Raw genomic sequence first — 16,605 nt, 5'->3', positions numbered from 1 at the left:
ATTGAAGATGATGAATCTGAATCGACTGAGACATTCTCCCTAAGAACTAATCAACCTCTTGACCCCGCAACCCTTGCAAGCCCGGACCTTCTGTCAGATATGTCGGACATCAAAATTTGTACTACTATGATTGCAGAACAAATGGAGCACGTAATACATCAAGAGAGAATTGGAACTAGAGGGTTGGAGGAGAAAGAGCATTTTGCCATTGTGGAACAGTTCAGTAGTAGACAGGCAGTACAACAAGATGATGCTAAAAAAGAAAAATGTGGTTCACTCAGTGAGACAAAGACTGTTGAAATAAGGTATGCACCTACCAAAGAACCAGATTTACAGAAGATTTACATTGAGGAGGTGACTTCAAGTAGATCTTCCACAGAGGTCAGAGACATGACAGGTATAATCTCACACCTTAACATGGATATGGAACAATACCTGGAACAGAGACCTGTTATGATGTGTGTTTCTCAAGAAGACCTTGTCCAAGATAGAGGTGAACAGGTTATTGTAAAGCCTGATGGCAAACGGCGTCCCCCAAACATCAAGAAACCTATTAGGAAGAAACTTAGGGACAGAGAGCGTTCTGGGTGTAGCAGCTCTGAGGGTGAGCTGGAAAGGATGAGCTCTGAGGAGTCTTTAGATGGCGATGCAATTCTTAAGGACGGTGCCCTTGAACCCATAACAGTTAAGGATCCTCCAGCTTCTCCTTTAGTTGTGGAGACACCAATAGGATCTATAAAGGACAGAGTCAAAGCTTTACAAAACAAAGTTGAAGAGGAGGAGGCGCAAAAAAATACTCTAATACTTGAAGCAGATATGCCAGAACTTCCCAGAGTTCCGAAGTCCCCTAAATCCCCCAGATCTCAGACAGAAAGATTAGATGAGACTATGTCTGTAAAAGAACTGTTGAAAGCATTCCAGACTGGACAGGACCCTTCAAAAAGTAAAGCTGGACTTTTTGAACACAAGGCAGTGGCTTCTTCTTGTATTTCAACAGTGATTTCTGAATCAGCTGATTCTGATGAGATACAGAGAATGGAACAAAGTTGTGCGGAGCAAATCCAAACTCAGGGCCTCACAATTTTCCATCAGCAGGGTGATGCCAAGATATGTGACAAAACAGATGTAGAGGATCAACCGCTAAGTTTAACCAGAGATAACTCTAAGGAATCACTATTAATTTCAGATAGTGCTTACATTGGAAAGACAGTCAAATTTGCTGATGCAATTCAATGTGACATTGGCCCAGAGAGAGAGGAGCCAGAGTCATCAGAAAAGGAGACAATGTCGGTGAAGGAGCTGATGAAAGCATTCCAGACTGGTCATGATTCCTCAAAAACTAAAGCAGAGCTCCAGATATCAGTGGCTTCCTCTGATGTCTCAACATTGATATCCGATTCAGCCGATTCTGATGAGATACAGAAGACGGAACAAAGTCATACGCAGGAGCCAGAATCACAAATCCAAGCTCAGACCTTTACAATTTTCCATCAACAGAGTGATGTCAAGAAATGTGACCAAACAGACTTCGAGGATCAACCAGTAAGTGTAATCAGAGATAACTCTAAGGAATCACAGTCCATTTCTGATAGTGCTTATGTTGGAAAGACAGTAAAATTTGCAGATACAATTCAATCTGTCAATGAAAACATTGGCCCACAGAGCGATGAACCAGAATTGTCAGAGAGAAACACTATGTCTGTGAGGGAGTTGATGAAAGCATTCCAATCTGGACAGGACCCATCAACAAATAAAGATGGACTTTTTGAACACAAAGCAGTGGCTTCTCCTTGTATTTCAACATCAATATCAGAATCAGCTGATTCTGATGAGAGACAGAAGATGGACCAAAGTCCTACGCAGGAGCCAAAATCACAAATCCAAGCTCAGAACCTAGCAATTTTCCACCAACAAACTGATGTCAGTAAATGTGACAAAACAGACTTCAAGGATCAACCAGTAAGCGTAATCAGAGACAATGATGAGAAATCATCATCAGTTTCAGAAAGTGCTTATTTTGGAAAGACAGTAAAATTTGCAGATACAGTTCGATGTGACGACGGAAGTGTTGGCCCACAGACAGAGGAGCCAGATTTGTCAGAGAGACAGACTATGTCTGTAAAGCAGCTGATGAACGCATTCCAGTATGGGCATGATCCCTCAAAAACTAAAGCAGAGCTTTTTGTGCATAAAGCAATGGCATCCTCTTGTATGTCAACACTGATAACTGAGTCGCTAGGTCCTGAGGAGATACAGGGGAATGAACACAGTCCCACAGATGAGCCACAAACTCAACCCCATATAGAGAATCTCACAATTTTCCATCCACCAAGTGACCAAAACGTGTTTGGAACATTGGATTTAGAGGCTCAAACAGTAAGCTTAAAGAGAGATAAGTCTGGGGAATCACAGCTTATTTCAGATAGTGCTTATTTTGGAGAGACAATAAAAATTGTGGATGCAATTCAATTTGATGATGGAAGAGAGAAGCCAGAGTTGTCATGCAAGAACCTAGCCAGGATGCAGTTAGAAGAACCAGCCGTAAGCACTGGTAGGAATTTTTCGGAAGACATACAAATCAGCCCTGATCGCAGACCTTCTGAGGATTTCAGTGCTGATATAAAGGCTGAGCTGGAAGAAAGTCCTGAGTATCAGCTTTTCAAGCAGACATCAACTGCAGATATGAGCTATCAGTTGGATGCACCTGAGGAAATTTTGGCTCATGATTCTGATACAAATCCTGTATCCATCTCCAGTCCCTGTATGAAAAGTCATGTTGGGGAAGGTGTTTCATTTATTGAGAATCAAATGAAAGATGATGATTTAAGTCCTGAGAGCCCCAAGCATGAGGGTATGGCTGAACCCTCAGACACTAATGTTGACATTAGGACCCCTTATTCCAGTTCAGAGGAGAGCGAGAATTATGAAGGACTTGCAGTGACTCATCAAATAACTGATGACATGACACAGCAAGAGAGGCTTCATGAAGCAAGCAAAAAATATACAACACTTGATCATGGAAGCAAAATGTTCTTTGCACAAACTGACACTGAAGTAATGGAGGTCAAAATCAAGGAGCCACAACTTCAACAAGTCCAAATTGAGAGGAAAACATCTAGCCAGGCATCCACTGTAGTAAAAGATATGTCAGGGATGCTGTCCTTACTGAATAGTGACTTGGATCAGTATCTACAAGCCAGGCCTGCTGTATGTCGACCCCCAGAAGAGGATATTATTCAGGAGACATTTGAACGAATTCTTATAACAAAGGACAAAAATAAAGAAATTCTTACTGTTGTCACTGATGAAAATAAAGACGCAATAGTGGGTGGCACAATACATGAAATAGATCATGCACCAACTGATGAACATTCAGCTACAGGGGATGATGAAGAAGTGGAAAGTGAATTTAAGGAAAGCAAAGAAGTAAAAGATTCATCAGGAATGTTGTCAGTCGTGAACAATGACTTGGATCAGCGTCAAGAGCCTATGCCTGTGGCTAGTCAACGAAAAGAAGAGGATAATGTAGAGAAGAAACTTGAAATCACATCTTTCACTGATGAAAATAAAGAATTGATAGTGAATGGCAGAACACAAGAAACAGACTGTGCTAGAGTAAAACATAACATCACAAGGAGAGGTGAAGAAATGGCAGGGGATTTTAAAGAAACCAAAGCAATCTTGACTGAAGAACTCCCAATGAAAGAAGAGTGGGTAGAGAAAAAGATTTCATATCAACCATACACAAAAGTAAAGGAGATGTCAGGCATGCTATCACTGCTTAGCAGTGACCTGGATAAGTACCTCAAGGACAGGTCAGAGAAAAGTAGGCTTCCAGAAGAGGACATTGTCCAGGAGGAATTTGAACAAGTTATTCTCATCAAAAAGCGAAAATCCTCTAATGACGAGCAAACAATTGCAGAATGTGAAAAAACACAAATAGTAGCTAATAGTGAGGTGGAGGATAAGATAAGTGAAGAGACATATGAACAGACTGATGTGGTTGAATTCAAAGAATTTACACTAAAGTCTGTTTCGGACACACCATTCCAAGAAGTTTGCATCAATCGGAAGACACACCACCAGCAGTCTACAACTGAGAAGAATATATCAGGCATGTTGTCACTACTCAGTAGTGACTTAGATCAATATCTCAAGGAAAGGCCAGTGGCAATACAATGCCACCCAGAAGAGAGGCATGTTGAGGCAGATGAACACGTGCAGACTGATGTAGTTGGAGTCACAGAAGTGTCACCCAGTTCTTTATTAGAGACACCATTTCAAGAAGTTTGCATTGAGAGAAAAACACAACAACAACAGTCTAAAATTGAGAGGGACATGTCCGGCATGTTGTCTTTGCTCAGTAGTGACTTAGATCAGTATCTCAAGGAAAAGCCAGAGGCAATACAATGCCACCCAGAAGAGGATGTAGTCCATGAGGGCGTCAAGCAAGTTATACTGACAAGTAGTAATTTGGAGGATAAGATAGGTGTAGAGGCAGATCAACAAATGCAGGCCGACGTAGTTGGAGTCACAGAAGTGTCACCAAGTTCTGTATTGGAGACACCTTTCGAAGATGTTTGCATTGACAGAAAAACACAGCAACAACAGTCTCAGATTGAGAGGGACATGTCAGGCATGTTGTCTTTGCTCAGTAGTGACTTAGATCAGTATCTCAAGGAAAAGCCAGTGGCAATACAATGCCACCCAGAAGAGGATGTAGTCCATGAGGGCATCAAGCAAGTTATACTGACAAGTAGTAATTTGGAGGATAAGATAGGTGTAGAGGCAGATCAACAAATGCAGGCCGACGTAGATGGAGTCACAGAAGTGTCACCAAGTTCTGTATTGGAGACACCTTTCGAAGAAGTTTGCATTGACAGAAAAACACAGCAACAACAGTCTAAGATTGAGAGGGACATGTCAGGCATGTTGTCTTTGCTCGGTAGTGACTTAGATCAGTATCTCAAGGAAAAGCCAGTGGCAATACAATGCCACTCAGAAGAGGATGTAGTCCATGAGGGCGTCAAGCAAGTTATACTGACAAGTAGTAATTTGGAGGATAAGATAGGTGTAGAGGCAGATCAACAAATGCAGGCCGACGTAGTTGGAGTCACAGAAGTGTCACCAAGTTCTGTATTGGAGACACCTTTCGAAGAAGTTTGCATTGACAGAAAAACACAGCAACAGCAGTCTCAGATTGAGAGGGACATGTCAGGCATGTTGTCTTTGCTCAGTAGTGACTTAGATCAGTATCTCAAGGAAAAGCCAGTGGCAGTACAATGCCACCCAGAAGAGGATCTAGTCCATGACAGCTACAAACAAGCTTTACAGACAAGTAGTAATTTGGAGGATAAGATAGGTGTAGAGGCAGATGAACAAATGCAGACAGATGTAGTTGCAGTCACAGAAGTGTCACCAAGTTCTGTATTGGAGACACCATTCCAAGAAGTTTGCATTGAGAGAAAAACACAGCAACAACAGTCTAAGATTGAGAGGGACATGTCAGGCATGTTGTCACTGCTTACTAGTGACTTGGAGCAATGTTTAAAGCCAGTGGTGATTCAATGCCACCCAGGAGAGAAGGAGGTCAGTGAGAGCTACAAAGAAGTTATTCTCACAAAAGACAATACAAGAAAAAATCTCACAATGTCTCCTGAACATGAGATTATGTCACCAGAAGATTTAGATACTATGGACATCAATAGAAATGGGGCCTTGGAAAGTGAAAGTCAGACTTGTTCGCCTCAAGATGAAGGTCCCAAGAGTTTCTCACCAGATGAGGGTGAGGCTAAAACCTCCCTAACTGCAGTATCACATTTTAATGACTCTACTGAAGGGACAGTGGATATTACAAAGTCATATGTGACAACGGATGGCAGTAGGAACGATCATAAAGACGTCAGTGTGGTTCATTCAGTTCTCAAAACACATGAATTTTTGCAATTACAAAGCAGTTCTAACGAGCCACAACGACCAGCCAATTTGGAGAACCTAAACACTGTGGTTTTTGATGACCCAATTAAAGAGCCATGTTGTCGAGATTCACTAGAGGCAAGTCCTCTCGTGGAGGATATATCTTCAAAGACATCCCCTGATTCAATAGAGCCAAGCCCTACCAGAGAATCCCTTTGTCCAGACTCTCTTGAGGGAAGTCCCACTCAATCAAAGGACGCAGAACTTAAGATGCCAGCCAAGACAGCTGTGTATGAGGATTATGCCTCCCAGCTAGAAGCCTGTTTTGCTTATGACAAAAATATTTACAGGGATGAAAGTACGCCTGACGGGCAGGAAAACAACTTTGAGATCATCCAGAAGGAAAGCGAAATAAAGGAGAGCAAATATTTCCACTCAGCAAAGACAGTAACTGACGGCAACATGTGCTCTGAGCCCAAGATATTTGGCAGCGAGAATCTTCGCATTTTCGAAAGGCCAGACTCTCTCGACACTGAGGATGAGGATGATGCCAATAAGCAATTCACCCCAGAAGAGGAGATGTTCAAAATGGCTGCAAAGATCAAAACATTTGAAGAGATGGAACAGGAGGCTAAAATTAAGAGAGACAAATCTTTAGATGTACTGTCAGCGTTAGGCGATCACAAAGATGATAAGCAAGATCTAAAATTCGACCCAGTTATACAGTCTTCCTCACAAGATGCACTGCAGAAAAATTCTGAAAAATGTGTGATACAAAGTACTCTTTCACTCGATGAGGCAACAGATATTATGTCCTCAGGCAGTGACGAGGAGGCAGAAATTCAGTCACAACTAAAAACAACTCAATCAGTTGATTCCAGAGAACCTGATCCAGAGAAAGAAGAGTCTATGCCACTGTCAGCTGAAATAAACAAAGACAAAGGCGCTGTAGAAGGTGACTGTTCCTTAGTCACTGATACACATTTTTCCAGCTGTGTTACAGATAAACACCATCCAGATGATGACAAAGAAGTTGAGTCACGACAGACAGATGGTTCAGGTTCTTTTTGCACACCTCAGACTATGGTGTGTAATGAAGACGTAGATGGTGGGAATGATGGTGAGAATGATGTAGCCTTAAATGCACAAGTTGTGACTGAAGAACAGATTAATCTACTTCCTGCAGAGGACAGAAAAACACCTGATAAAACACCTGTTGGAACACCATGTGATGCGACAACATGTGATCCATTTCAGTTTCAAGAGGGAAAGCTATTTGAAATGACCAGAGGGGGCGCTATTGATATGACAAGACGAAGCTTTGATGCAGAAGGGGAAGCATATGCGTTTTTTCACATAGGGGATCATCCAGTTGATGAAGTTGTGCCAGAGGAGACAGGGGACGGTCAAACAGCATCTTTAACTTCAGACACTAGTGATTCTACAGATACAGCCCTTCAGGAGATCCCAAAATCATCTCTGGCTCAGGATGGCAATAATGAAATTCCCACTGCCAAACCCAGAAGTCTGGTCAAATCCTCAAGTTACAATTCAGCGAGTGAGAAGCCACTTTCTGAAGCTGATCTTGGCAACTCCATAGATATGGGTGCTTTGGAGAGGCTAACAGTGGTTCAAAGTGACATTGGAGTTCTTGAAAGCCTTGGCCTGGACTATCTAGACTCTACCATAGCTGACCTTCAATCAGACACATCCGCAGTTGCCCATTCAGTGTGCTCAGAGGAGAGCCATGATTCCTCAGACTCTTCTCCTGATGATGACGATGAGGAGGAAGAAGATGAAGAAGATCAGTGCTCAGTCATAGAGCTGTCCTCTTCAGCTGCACAGACAGGCATCCCAGCACATCATCAGGATTCACTCTCAACTTTGGCAATCAAACCAAGAAGCACAATTAAAGAGGAAATAACCATAAAAGACTCACAGATATCTGAGCTTGATCAGGTTCAAAGAGAAGCAGAAAAAAGCTCAACTTTGGATCGTAGGACTAGATCTGAGGCCGACAGTGGCACAAATAAACCCTCTAGTAAAGACAGCAGGAGTTATTCAGACAGTAGTCAACCCATTACTGTCATGATGCAACAGAAACCTCTAGCTCCGATAGTCTCCTCCTCTCCCCAAAGGAAAGAAATCCAACTCTCTACAGAAACATCTGTTAGGTCTTCTTTGGATACTGATGATATAAGCAGCGCTAGTCACAAGAGTCCAGATTCTGTTATCTTCACATATGACATCCTAGCCTCACACATTTCCGATTCGGATGGCAATCCCTTGCCAGGTGTGCAACCATCTTCTGGGACAGAGGATGTATTTGAATCTAGGCCTGCCTGGGATGACACGATGGAAACTCAGATGCAGACAATCATCCATGACCAAACTCCAGAATGTATGCCAGGTATGGCCAGACCTACATGGGCTTTTGCTTACCTATCTCTTTTTCTCGGCCACAAGACCTCTTTCCCTCTTCTTCAACAACATAATGTCACCATTTGTCATCTTGTTTGTTTTTTATTTGTTGTGATTTGTCTTGTCCTATTCAATATTGTTGTCATCTGTATTCTGGTGTGTGTGTGTCTGTGTCTGTGTGTGTGTGTGTGTGTGTGTGTGTGTGTGTGTGTGTGTGCGCGCGTGTGCGCGTGATTGTGAGTGTGTGTTGTGTTGTTTTGCATGTTGAAAAGTTTCTTTTCCCACCTGTGTTTGTGTATAAGCAATCTCAAGATTGAATGGCCTTAGTAGTAGCTTTAACAATTTTGATGCACTCACTATTGTATTGGTATCTGTACTACTAATACAGCTTTACTAATATTGGCATGCAGATTGCTTAAACAGCACATTAATGCCATTGCTCACACTACTGATTAAAAAAAATAATGTGCTAATTGTGACCAAATAGTCATAATTCGTAAACGAGTGAACTCCTCTTCAGAGTGACAATTCCAGCCTTCATGTTATCATCTATGTAAACATCACAGATTCACGTTTGATTTCAGAGTATTACTGCCCATAACATTGAGTCCTTAAGAAATAATATTTTGCATATACACTTTCAAGGTATTTTTTACATGGCTGGTACCTGCAATGTGAAAAACTTTGAGATATATAGTTAGTGGTATTTTACACCTTGAAGTGTTGATTATGATATTAAGATTTAATATTTTGGCTCTGACCACGTTTTTTAGTGGATTGGCAGGATGATGCTGACAGGAAAGAGGAGACATTAGCTATCATTGCAGATCTTCTTGGCTTCAGCTGGACTGGTAAGCTGTAAATTAATGCAAACATTTTCTGTTTTCCATTTAGAGAAAAGTAATATGTTGTGCATTTTGTTTGAATTTAAGCTCATGATGCATGTGAGCAGAACTGGTGCTGCTGAAAACATCTGAAAATGTTAATTATGAGAATCCATGTTCTAACACAAAATATGGTTCAAGATTTTTTTTCCACAGTTTTATCCCTTCTTTTGTTGTCCATCATTCCAGAACTGGCAAGAGAATTGGAATTCAGTGAGGAAGACATCCAAGTTGTGAGAACAGAGAATCCTAATTCTCTCCAAGAGCAGAGCCATGCTTTACTACAGCGCTGGGTTGAGCGGGAAGGCAAACATGCCACAGGTACTTGGTGTTTTTGTCTAGATAGATTTCAATTGACATTTTACTGGTATTTGTCAATGAAATTCTATAGATCCTATAAACATTGCTAATTTATCTGAAGATACTGACTGCACTAATATTGGCTTTTTTCTTTCATGCACCCCAGGCAATTGTGTGAACACTGTGAAATTATTTGTGTGGTTCAATGTAATCTTGCATTTGCAAATTTTGAATAATTACTTTGTTGTGATAATTGAATGTTTTTGTAATTCTATTTCTATTTTATATTTATTTCCATGTTTTTCTATTAATGATTGATGAATCCTTTCACAGAGGACTGTCTGATTAAGAGACTGACCAAAATCAACCGCATGGACATCGTCCATCTTATCGAAACCCAGATGAACAAGTCAGTTCAAGAGCAAACATCTAGAACTTATGCAGAGATAGAGAAGACATTGGATCATAGTGAAGGTAGTAAATACCTCTAAATACTAATTTCAGCAACCAGTTTGAAGACTTGGTGTAACACCAAGCTCTGTTTGTGTGTTTACTGGCATTCTTATGCATCACATATGTGTTTTTCAGTGTCAGTAGCCCTGTCTTCAGTGCAAGAAGATACAGAAAGCCCCAGAGTCGTCAGAAGAGTGGAGTCAGACCGTAGACCACCCCCAGCTGTTTCTGAAGAGGACCTCTCAGTAGCTTCCCTACTGGATATTCCTTCCTGGGCAGAACCTGTTGGACATACCCATTCAGAGAGCATGCATGGTGACCTGTTGGAGGAGCTCGAGATTCCACAGTAAATGATTCATTTGAAATGATTCCTTAATCTGCAACATGCATCTCCAGGGTAACATAATGTTGCACCATTTGAGGCACATCAACTGACACCCATAGCACACACCAGAATTTCCATTAATGCATAAAGACAAAGATGTAGTCAAAACTGTGCTTCTCTGAAGACAAATATTTCCCAGCATGTTGATGCTGGCAGATAGAACAGTACCATATCCTTGTGTGCATGCACACTGTACATAGAAAATAGTGGGTTCAGATATTTGCCCAGCACCCATTTTTTGTTTGGCATTGTTTTAGTCTTGATATTTAAGGGCTTTGACATTACACACCCATGTTTTCTGACCTAGCCTTCTTTTTGTGTTGCAGTGAATTAAACCGTAACCTCTGGACCTCTGAGGATGTAATTACACGAGAACCTGCAAGTTACGACAGCTTGGATGAGCAAGTAAGTACGCTTCCCACTTCAAAAGAAGCAGCATTGGGAAGCCAAACAACTCAGGTTTATGATCCTAAAGTGAAGGACCATCGAGATTGCTGCAGTGTTCAAGTTCATTTCACCAGGTCTTTCCAAGTTGGTACTCAAGTAAAAGATGACTGCAGCCAAACCAAATCTTTGAAGCAGAGTGGCTATGAAGATGAGCAAGGGCAATCACCCGAAATTCTGAAGTTACCATCATCTATATCTATCAGAGACTTTGGTTTGAGCCTGTCAGAGTCAGACCAAGCTGAAACTGATTTCATTGAGCTTTGTGATGAGTTAAGCTATACACCACAGCTTGACAATGCAGATGCAGCTAAAACCATTGTCAAAGGAATATCTGACCCGAGCCTGTTAGTCTTCCCACTAGATGACCACGAAGTACCTCTGGCCATGACTGAAGATAACACCGACGCAGCTCAAAAAAGCAGGCTTTCTCAGAAGTGTACAGATGAGGGCACAACCCAATTCTTCAAAGAACTGTATGGTCATGAAAAGGTCCCACAGGTTTCTGGTGTAGACATGGGCTCCAAACCCTCAAGCAAAGAAGAAAACACAAAACCCCAAGAATACAGTGATGGGTATCCAGAAAACATTCCCTTCATTGATGATAATGGTGGTGTCCAGTCAGTTGAACCCATTATTGCTACAGCTCAGTACAGCATGGTGAAACCATTCAAATTAAAGGTACCAGAGACTAATTTGCCACAGAGTTTGACATCCAGTGACCCTACTTACATGGCTTGTGACTCAACTGATAGATACAGTAATTGCTGCCCTGTCAGTCCAGACAGTGACCATGTCATAGTCAGGGCAAAGACATCTTACATCTCTGAGCCAAAGATCACCTCTCCCAGTCTTTTCCTGCCTATCAGCAATCTCACACTGCAACCACCTGACCAAGATGTACCTTCCACCTTTGTAGAGTACAGCCCTTTGACCCCTGATTCTTTGGCATTTGAGAAGCAGTGTGGCTCATTTTCACATGATAATGAAGGGGACCTCTTCCCTGCAGAGGCATGGATATTAAATGACTCCATACCAAGACTGTCATCCCCTGAATCTGTCATGTCAATTGGTGATTATAGGGCAATGTCACCTGACTCTCCACAAGGAGGAGGGGTCTTCCCTGCAGACTTTTCTAGTATATTGGATGACATTCGGGCTCTCTCTCCAAGGTCGGATGCATGTAGTTCACCAGAAGTTAACTTCACAGAAAATAAATTACACGCATGTCAATCACATACAAATGAATGTGAACCACTATTTAGTTTGAAAGACTTTGCCACCGCGGTAATTTCACACTCACTTTGTTCTGAGTCCTTGGAGTCTAGGAATAAGTATAGGCCACTGTTCCCTAACTCTCAAGTATGTAACTACAGTCCGGCTATTCCTGAAGGTCCACATATAGAGGGAGAGTTCAGAGAGTTCTCTCCTGTGATATCAGATATTGAGTGTGATGAGTTTTTGGTTGAAGATATTTTGCCTAATACAAGTGCATCCTTACCTGACTCCGTAACGTCTCTTCATGGATATGGGTCTGGCCGACCATCCTCACCAGAATCTCAGGCTTCTCAGTGCAGTTTCTCATTTCTTGAACTGTTGCTCTCAGAACCTAACCGTGCCCAACTTATGAGTCAATGTTGTGATTATTATTTACTATATTCAGGAGAAATTCAATCCTCAACACTACTGACATCAGGCTCTTACACTACAGTTGGGGAAGTCAGTAGGGGCAGCCCTGTGACACCAGAATTAGTAGCAGCAGATGACGATCCTTCTCTCCCTGAGGAATCACTCACATCAAATGGTTATCTCCCACCAGATTTGTCAATTTCACAGCACAACAGTATAAAATCTGATTATGTGCAATATTCTATGAAAGGTCCTATATCAACTCATGATGAATGGTGGGATGAAAAAAGCACAGATTCAATAACATGGCATGTAAAAGCTGACGATAGGGAGAATCCTTTTACAACTGCTATTTCAGCTGCAAAATATCTTAAACATGGAGATGTTAAAAGTATCTGTAGTGCAGATGCAGGTTGTTCAAGTACAACAGAAAAACCATCTCACGTCAGACCACAGTCATCTGACACTAAAAACCCACAGGAGGAAAATGCTCAATCTTTTCTTGATTATTGGTTTTCTAAGTCGAAACCACAATCTTATGAATACGTATCATCACCAAGTCAGCCAGAAAATCCTATAACAAAGGTTAGAACGGCGAAAGAATTATCCAAACGAAAGTCGTGCTCAGGTCATGAGTATCAAAAACAATCTATAGAGGCTCGTCACATGTTTAGACATCTACCATCACCAGTACCAATGGTCTTTAACTTAGCAGAAAGACCAAAATACATTTTACAGTTCCCAGATGAAGTGACAATATCAAACACACAGGAATCGTTGAATAAAAGTACAAACACAGAGTGCAAATGTGCACTATTTAAAGATGGCAGCAACACGTCAAGGCAAGATTATCATATGTTAAAAACATTTTTAGATCCAAACTTTATTGATTTGTACCTTGAAAACATAGTGGATATGAGAAAACAAGATTCTCACAACTCTGTATTTTTAACAGACGTTAGAGCATCCTCCCCAGAATCTGTGGCATCAGTTGAGCAGCATTCTTTGTCTACTGACATGACATTTGACCACATCTACAGTCAACATTGTAACTATTACTTACAGTACTCTGGAAGTAGACCAGTCTCACCTCTTTCAACACTGTCAGATGTTGAGTATTACAGATATTGTCTGGAGGAGTTGTTTGATGAAAACAGACCAGATTCACCAGATTCACTTTCTTCTCCAGTTGAAGTTAAACACACAAGCATAGCTGTAAGTCCATCACCACAGCTTTCCGCTGGAAGACCTTTTACATATGCAGAGATTGTGCGAGGCGTTACACGTGAGAAACATGGAGTTGCTTTGTTGGCCAACAAATCATTTGAGTCGACACCTGTTTGGCCCCCATCAATTTCTTCATACGAGGAATACACTCAGTTCTCCATACACAATTGGGTCAATGAGTTGAGACCCCAGTCTCCCGAGTCAGTGGCATCTCAAAACGAACTAAGGCCCCTCTCCCCTGACTCACCTGTTCCTGAGTTTACATCACCCCATGTCGGTTATAGTGTGGAAATGTCTAGGCCCAGGTCGTTTACGCCAGAATCAACAATTTCTGACTGGGAGTTTACCGATATGTGCCTAGCAAGCCTGTTTGAGGAGACCAGACCAGAGTCCCCGCAGTCAGTTTTATCAGACTTTGAACTTGACAAGTTATTTAGTAGCAGGGCATTGTCCCCGGAATCCGTGTCTTCCGATTTTGAGTTTTCGCTTCTGCAGGACTGGTTGGTAGATTTTGGAGCATCCTCCCCAGAATCTGTGGCCTCAATTGAGCAGCATTCTTTATCTCCTCGCATGACATTTGGCCAGATGGGCAGTCAACATTGTAACTATTACTTACAGTACTCTGGAAGTAGACCAGTCTCACCTTTTTCAACGCTGTCAGATGTTGAGTATTACGGATATTGTCTGGAGGAATTGTTTGATGAAAACAGACCAGATTCACCAGATTCACTTTCTTCTCCAGTTGAAGTTAAACACACAAGCGTAGCTGTAAGACCATCACCACAGCTTTCCGCTGGAAGACCTTTTACATATGCAGAGATTGTGCGAGGCGTTACACGTGAGAAACATGGAGATGCTGTGTTGGCCAGCAAATCATTTGAGTTGACACCTGTTTGGCCTCCATCAATTTCTTCATACGAGGAATACACTCAGTTCTCCATACACAATTGGGTCAATGAGTTGAGGCCCCAGTCTCCCGAGTCAGTGGCATCTCAAAGCGAACTAAGGCCCCTCTCCCCTGACTCACCTGTTCCTGAGTTCACATCTCCCCATGTCGGTTATAGTGTGGAAATGTCAAGGCCCAGGTCGTTTACGCCAGAATCAACAATTTCTGACTGGGAGGGTACCGATTTCTGTCTGGCAGGCCTGTTTGAGGAGACCAGACCAGAGTCCCCACAGTCAGTTTTATCCAACTTTGAACTTGACAAGTTATTTAGTAGCAGGGCATTGTCCCCGGAATCTGTGTCTTCCGATTTTGAGTTTTCGCTTCTGCAGGACTGGTTGGTAGATTTTAGAGCATCCTCCCCAGAATCTGTGGCCTCAATTGAGCAGCATTCTTTATCTCCTCGCATGACATTTGACCAGATGGGCAGTCAACATTGTAACTATTACTTACAGTACTCTGGAAGTAGACCAGTCTCACCTCTTTCAACGCTGTCAGATGTTGAGTATTACGGATATTGTCTGGAGGAATTGTTTGATGAAAACAGACCAGATTCACCAGATTCACTTTCTTCTTCAGTTGAAGTTAAACACACAAGCGTAGCTGTAAGACCATCACCACAGCTTTCCGCTGGAAGACCTTTTACATATGCAGAGATTGTGCGAGGTGTTACACGTGAGAAACATGGAGTTGCTTTGTTGGCCAACAAATCATTTGAGTTGACACCTGTTTGGCCTCCATCAATTTCTTCATACGAGGAATACACTCAGTTCTCCATACACAATTGGGTCAATGAGTTGAGACCCCAGTCTCCCGAGTCAGTGGCATCTCAAAGCGAACTAAGGCCCCTCTCCCCTGACTCACCTGTTCCTGAGTTTACATCTCCCCATGTCGGTTATAGTGTGGAAATGTCTAGGCCCAGGTCGTTTACGCCAGAATCAACAATTTCTGACTGGGAGTTTACCGATATGTGCCTAGCAAGCCTGTTTGAGGAGACCAGACCAGAGTCCCCGCAGTCAGTTTTATCAGACTTTGAACTTGACAAGTTGTTTAGTAGCAGGGCATTGTCCCCGGAATCTGTGTCTTCCGATTTTGAGTTTTCGCTTCTGCAGGACTGGTTGGTAGATTTTAGAGCATCCTCCCCAGAATCTGTGGCCTCAATTGAGCAGCATTCTTTATCTCCTCGCATGACATTTGACCAGATGGGCAGTCAACATTGTAACTATTACTTACAGTACTCTGGAAGTAGACCAGTCTCACCTCTTTCAACGCTGTCAGATGTTGAGTATTACGGATATTGTCTGGAGGAATTGTTTGATGAAAACAGACCAGATTCACCAGATTCACTTTCTTCTCCAGTTGAAGTTAAACACATAAGCGTAGCTGTAAGACCATCACCACAGCTTTCCGCTGGAAGACCTTTCACATATGCAGAGATTGTGCGAGGCGTTACACGTGAGAAACATGGAGATGCTTTGTTGGCCAGCAAATCATTTGAGTTGACACCTGTTTGGCCTCCATCAATTTCTTCATACGAGGAATACACTCAGTTCTCCATATACAATTGGGTCAATGAGTTGAGACCACAGTCTCCCGAGTCAGTGGCGTCTCAAAGCGAACTAAGGCCCCTGTCCCCTGACTCACCTGTTCCTGAGTTCACATCTCCCCATGTCGGTTATAGTGTGGAAATGTCTAGGCCCAGGTCGTTTACGCCAGAATCAACAATTTCTGACTGGGAGTTTACCGATATGTGCCTAGCAAGCCTGTTTGAGGAGACCAGACCAGAGTCCCCGCAGTCAGTTTTATCAGACTTTGAACTTGACAAGTTATTTAGTAGCAGGGCATTGTCCCCGGAATCTGTGTCTTCCAATTTTGGGTTCTCCATAGACAATTGGGTCAATGAGTTGAGACCCCTGTCTCCAGAGTCAGTGGCGTCTCAAAGCGAACTAAGGCCCCTGTCCCCTGACTCACCTGTTCCTGAGTTCACATCTCCCCATGTCGGT

The 16,605-nt window shown here is 42.4% G+C and overlaps 1 protein-coding gene across 1 annotated transcript in view; it reads left to right on the top strand.

Annotated features, from left to right (window-relative positions):
- The window catches only part of LOC139198782 (ankyrin-2-like), a 67,157-nt gene that overhangs the window by 27,850 nt on the left and 22,702 nt on the right, over nucleotides 1–16,605 (top strand). Inside the window, exons 36-42 of the mRNA XM_070827724.1 lie at nucleotides 3,828–3,908; nucleotides 7,517–7,545; nucleotides 9,146–9,188; nucleotides 9,411–9,542; nucleotides 9,855–9,995; nucleotides 10,110–10,320; nucleotides 10,686–10,764. Coding sequence (XP_070683825.1) covers nucleotides 3,828–3,908; nucleotides 7,517–7,545; nucleotides 9,146–9,188; nucleotides 9,411–9,542; nucleotides 9,855–9,995; nucleotides 10,110–10,320; nucleotides 10,686–10,764 — 716 coding nt within the window. The remainder of the gene's footprint in view (nucleotides 1–3,827; nucleotides 3,909–7,516; nucleotides 7,546–9,145; nucleotides 9,189–9,410; nucleotides 9,543–9,854; nucleotides 9,996–10,109; nucleotides 10,321–10,685; nucleotides 10,765–16,605) is intronic.

The sequence above is a fragment of the Pempheris klunzingeri genome, chromosome 3 (genome assembly GCF_042242105.1).
Source record: "Pempheris klunzingeri isolate RE-2024b chromosome 3, fPemKlu1.hap1, whole genome shotgun sequence".
Classification (NCBI taxonomy): domain Eukaryota; kingdom Metazoa; phylum Chordata; class Actinopteri; order Acropomatiformes; family Pempheridae; genus Pempheris; species Pempheris klunzingeri.
The sequence above is the reverse complement of the archived record's forward strand: the minus strand, read 5'-3'. Positions and strand labels throughout refer to the sequence as shown.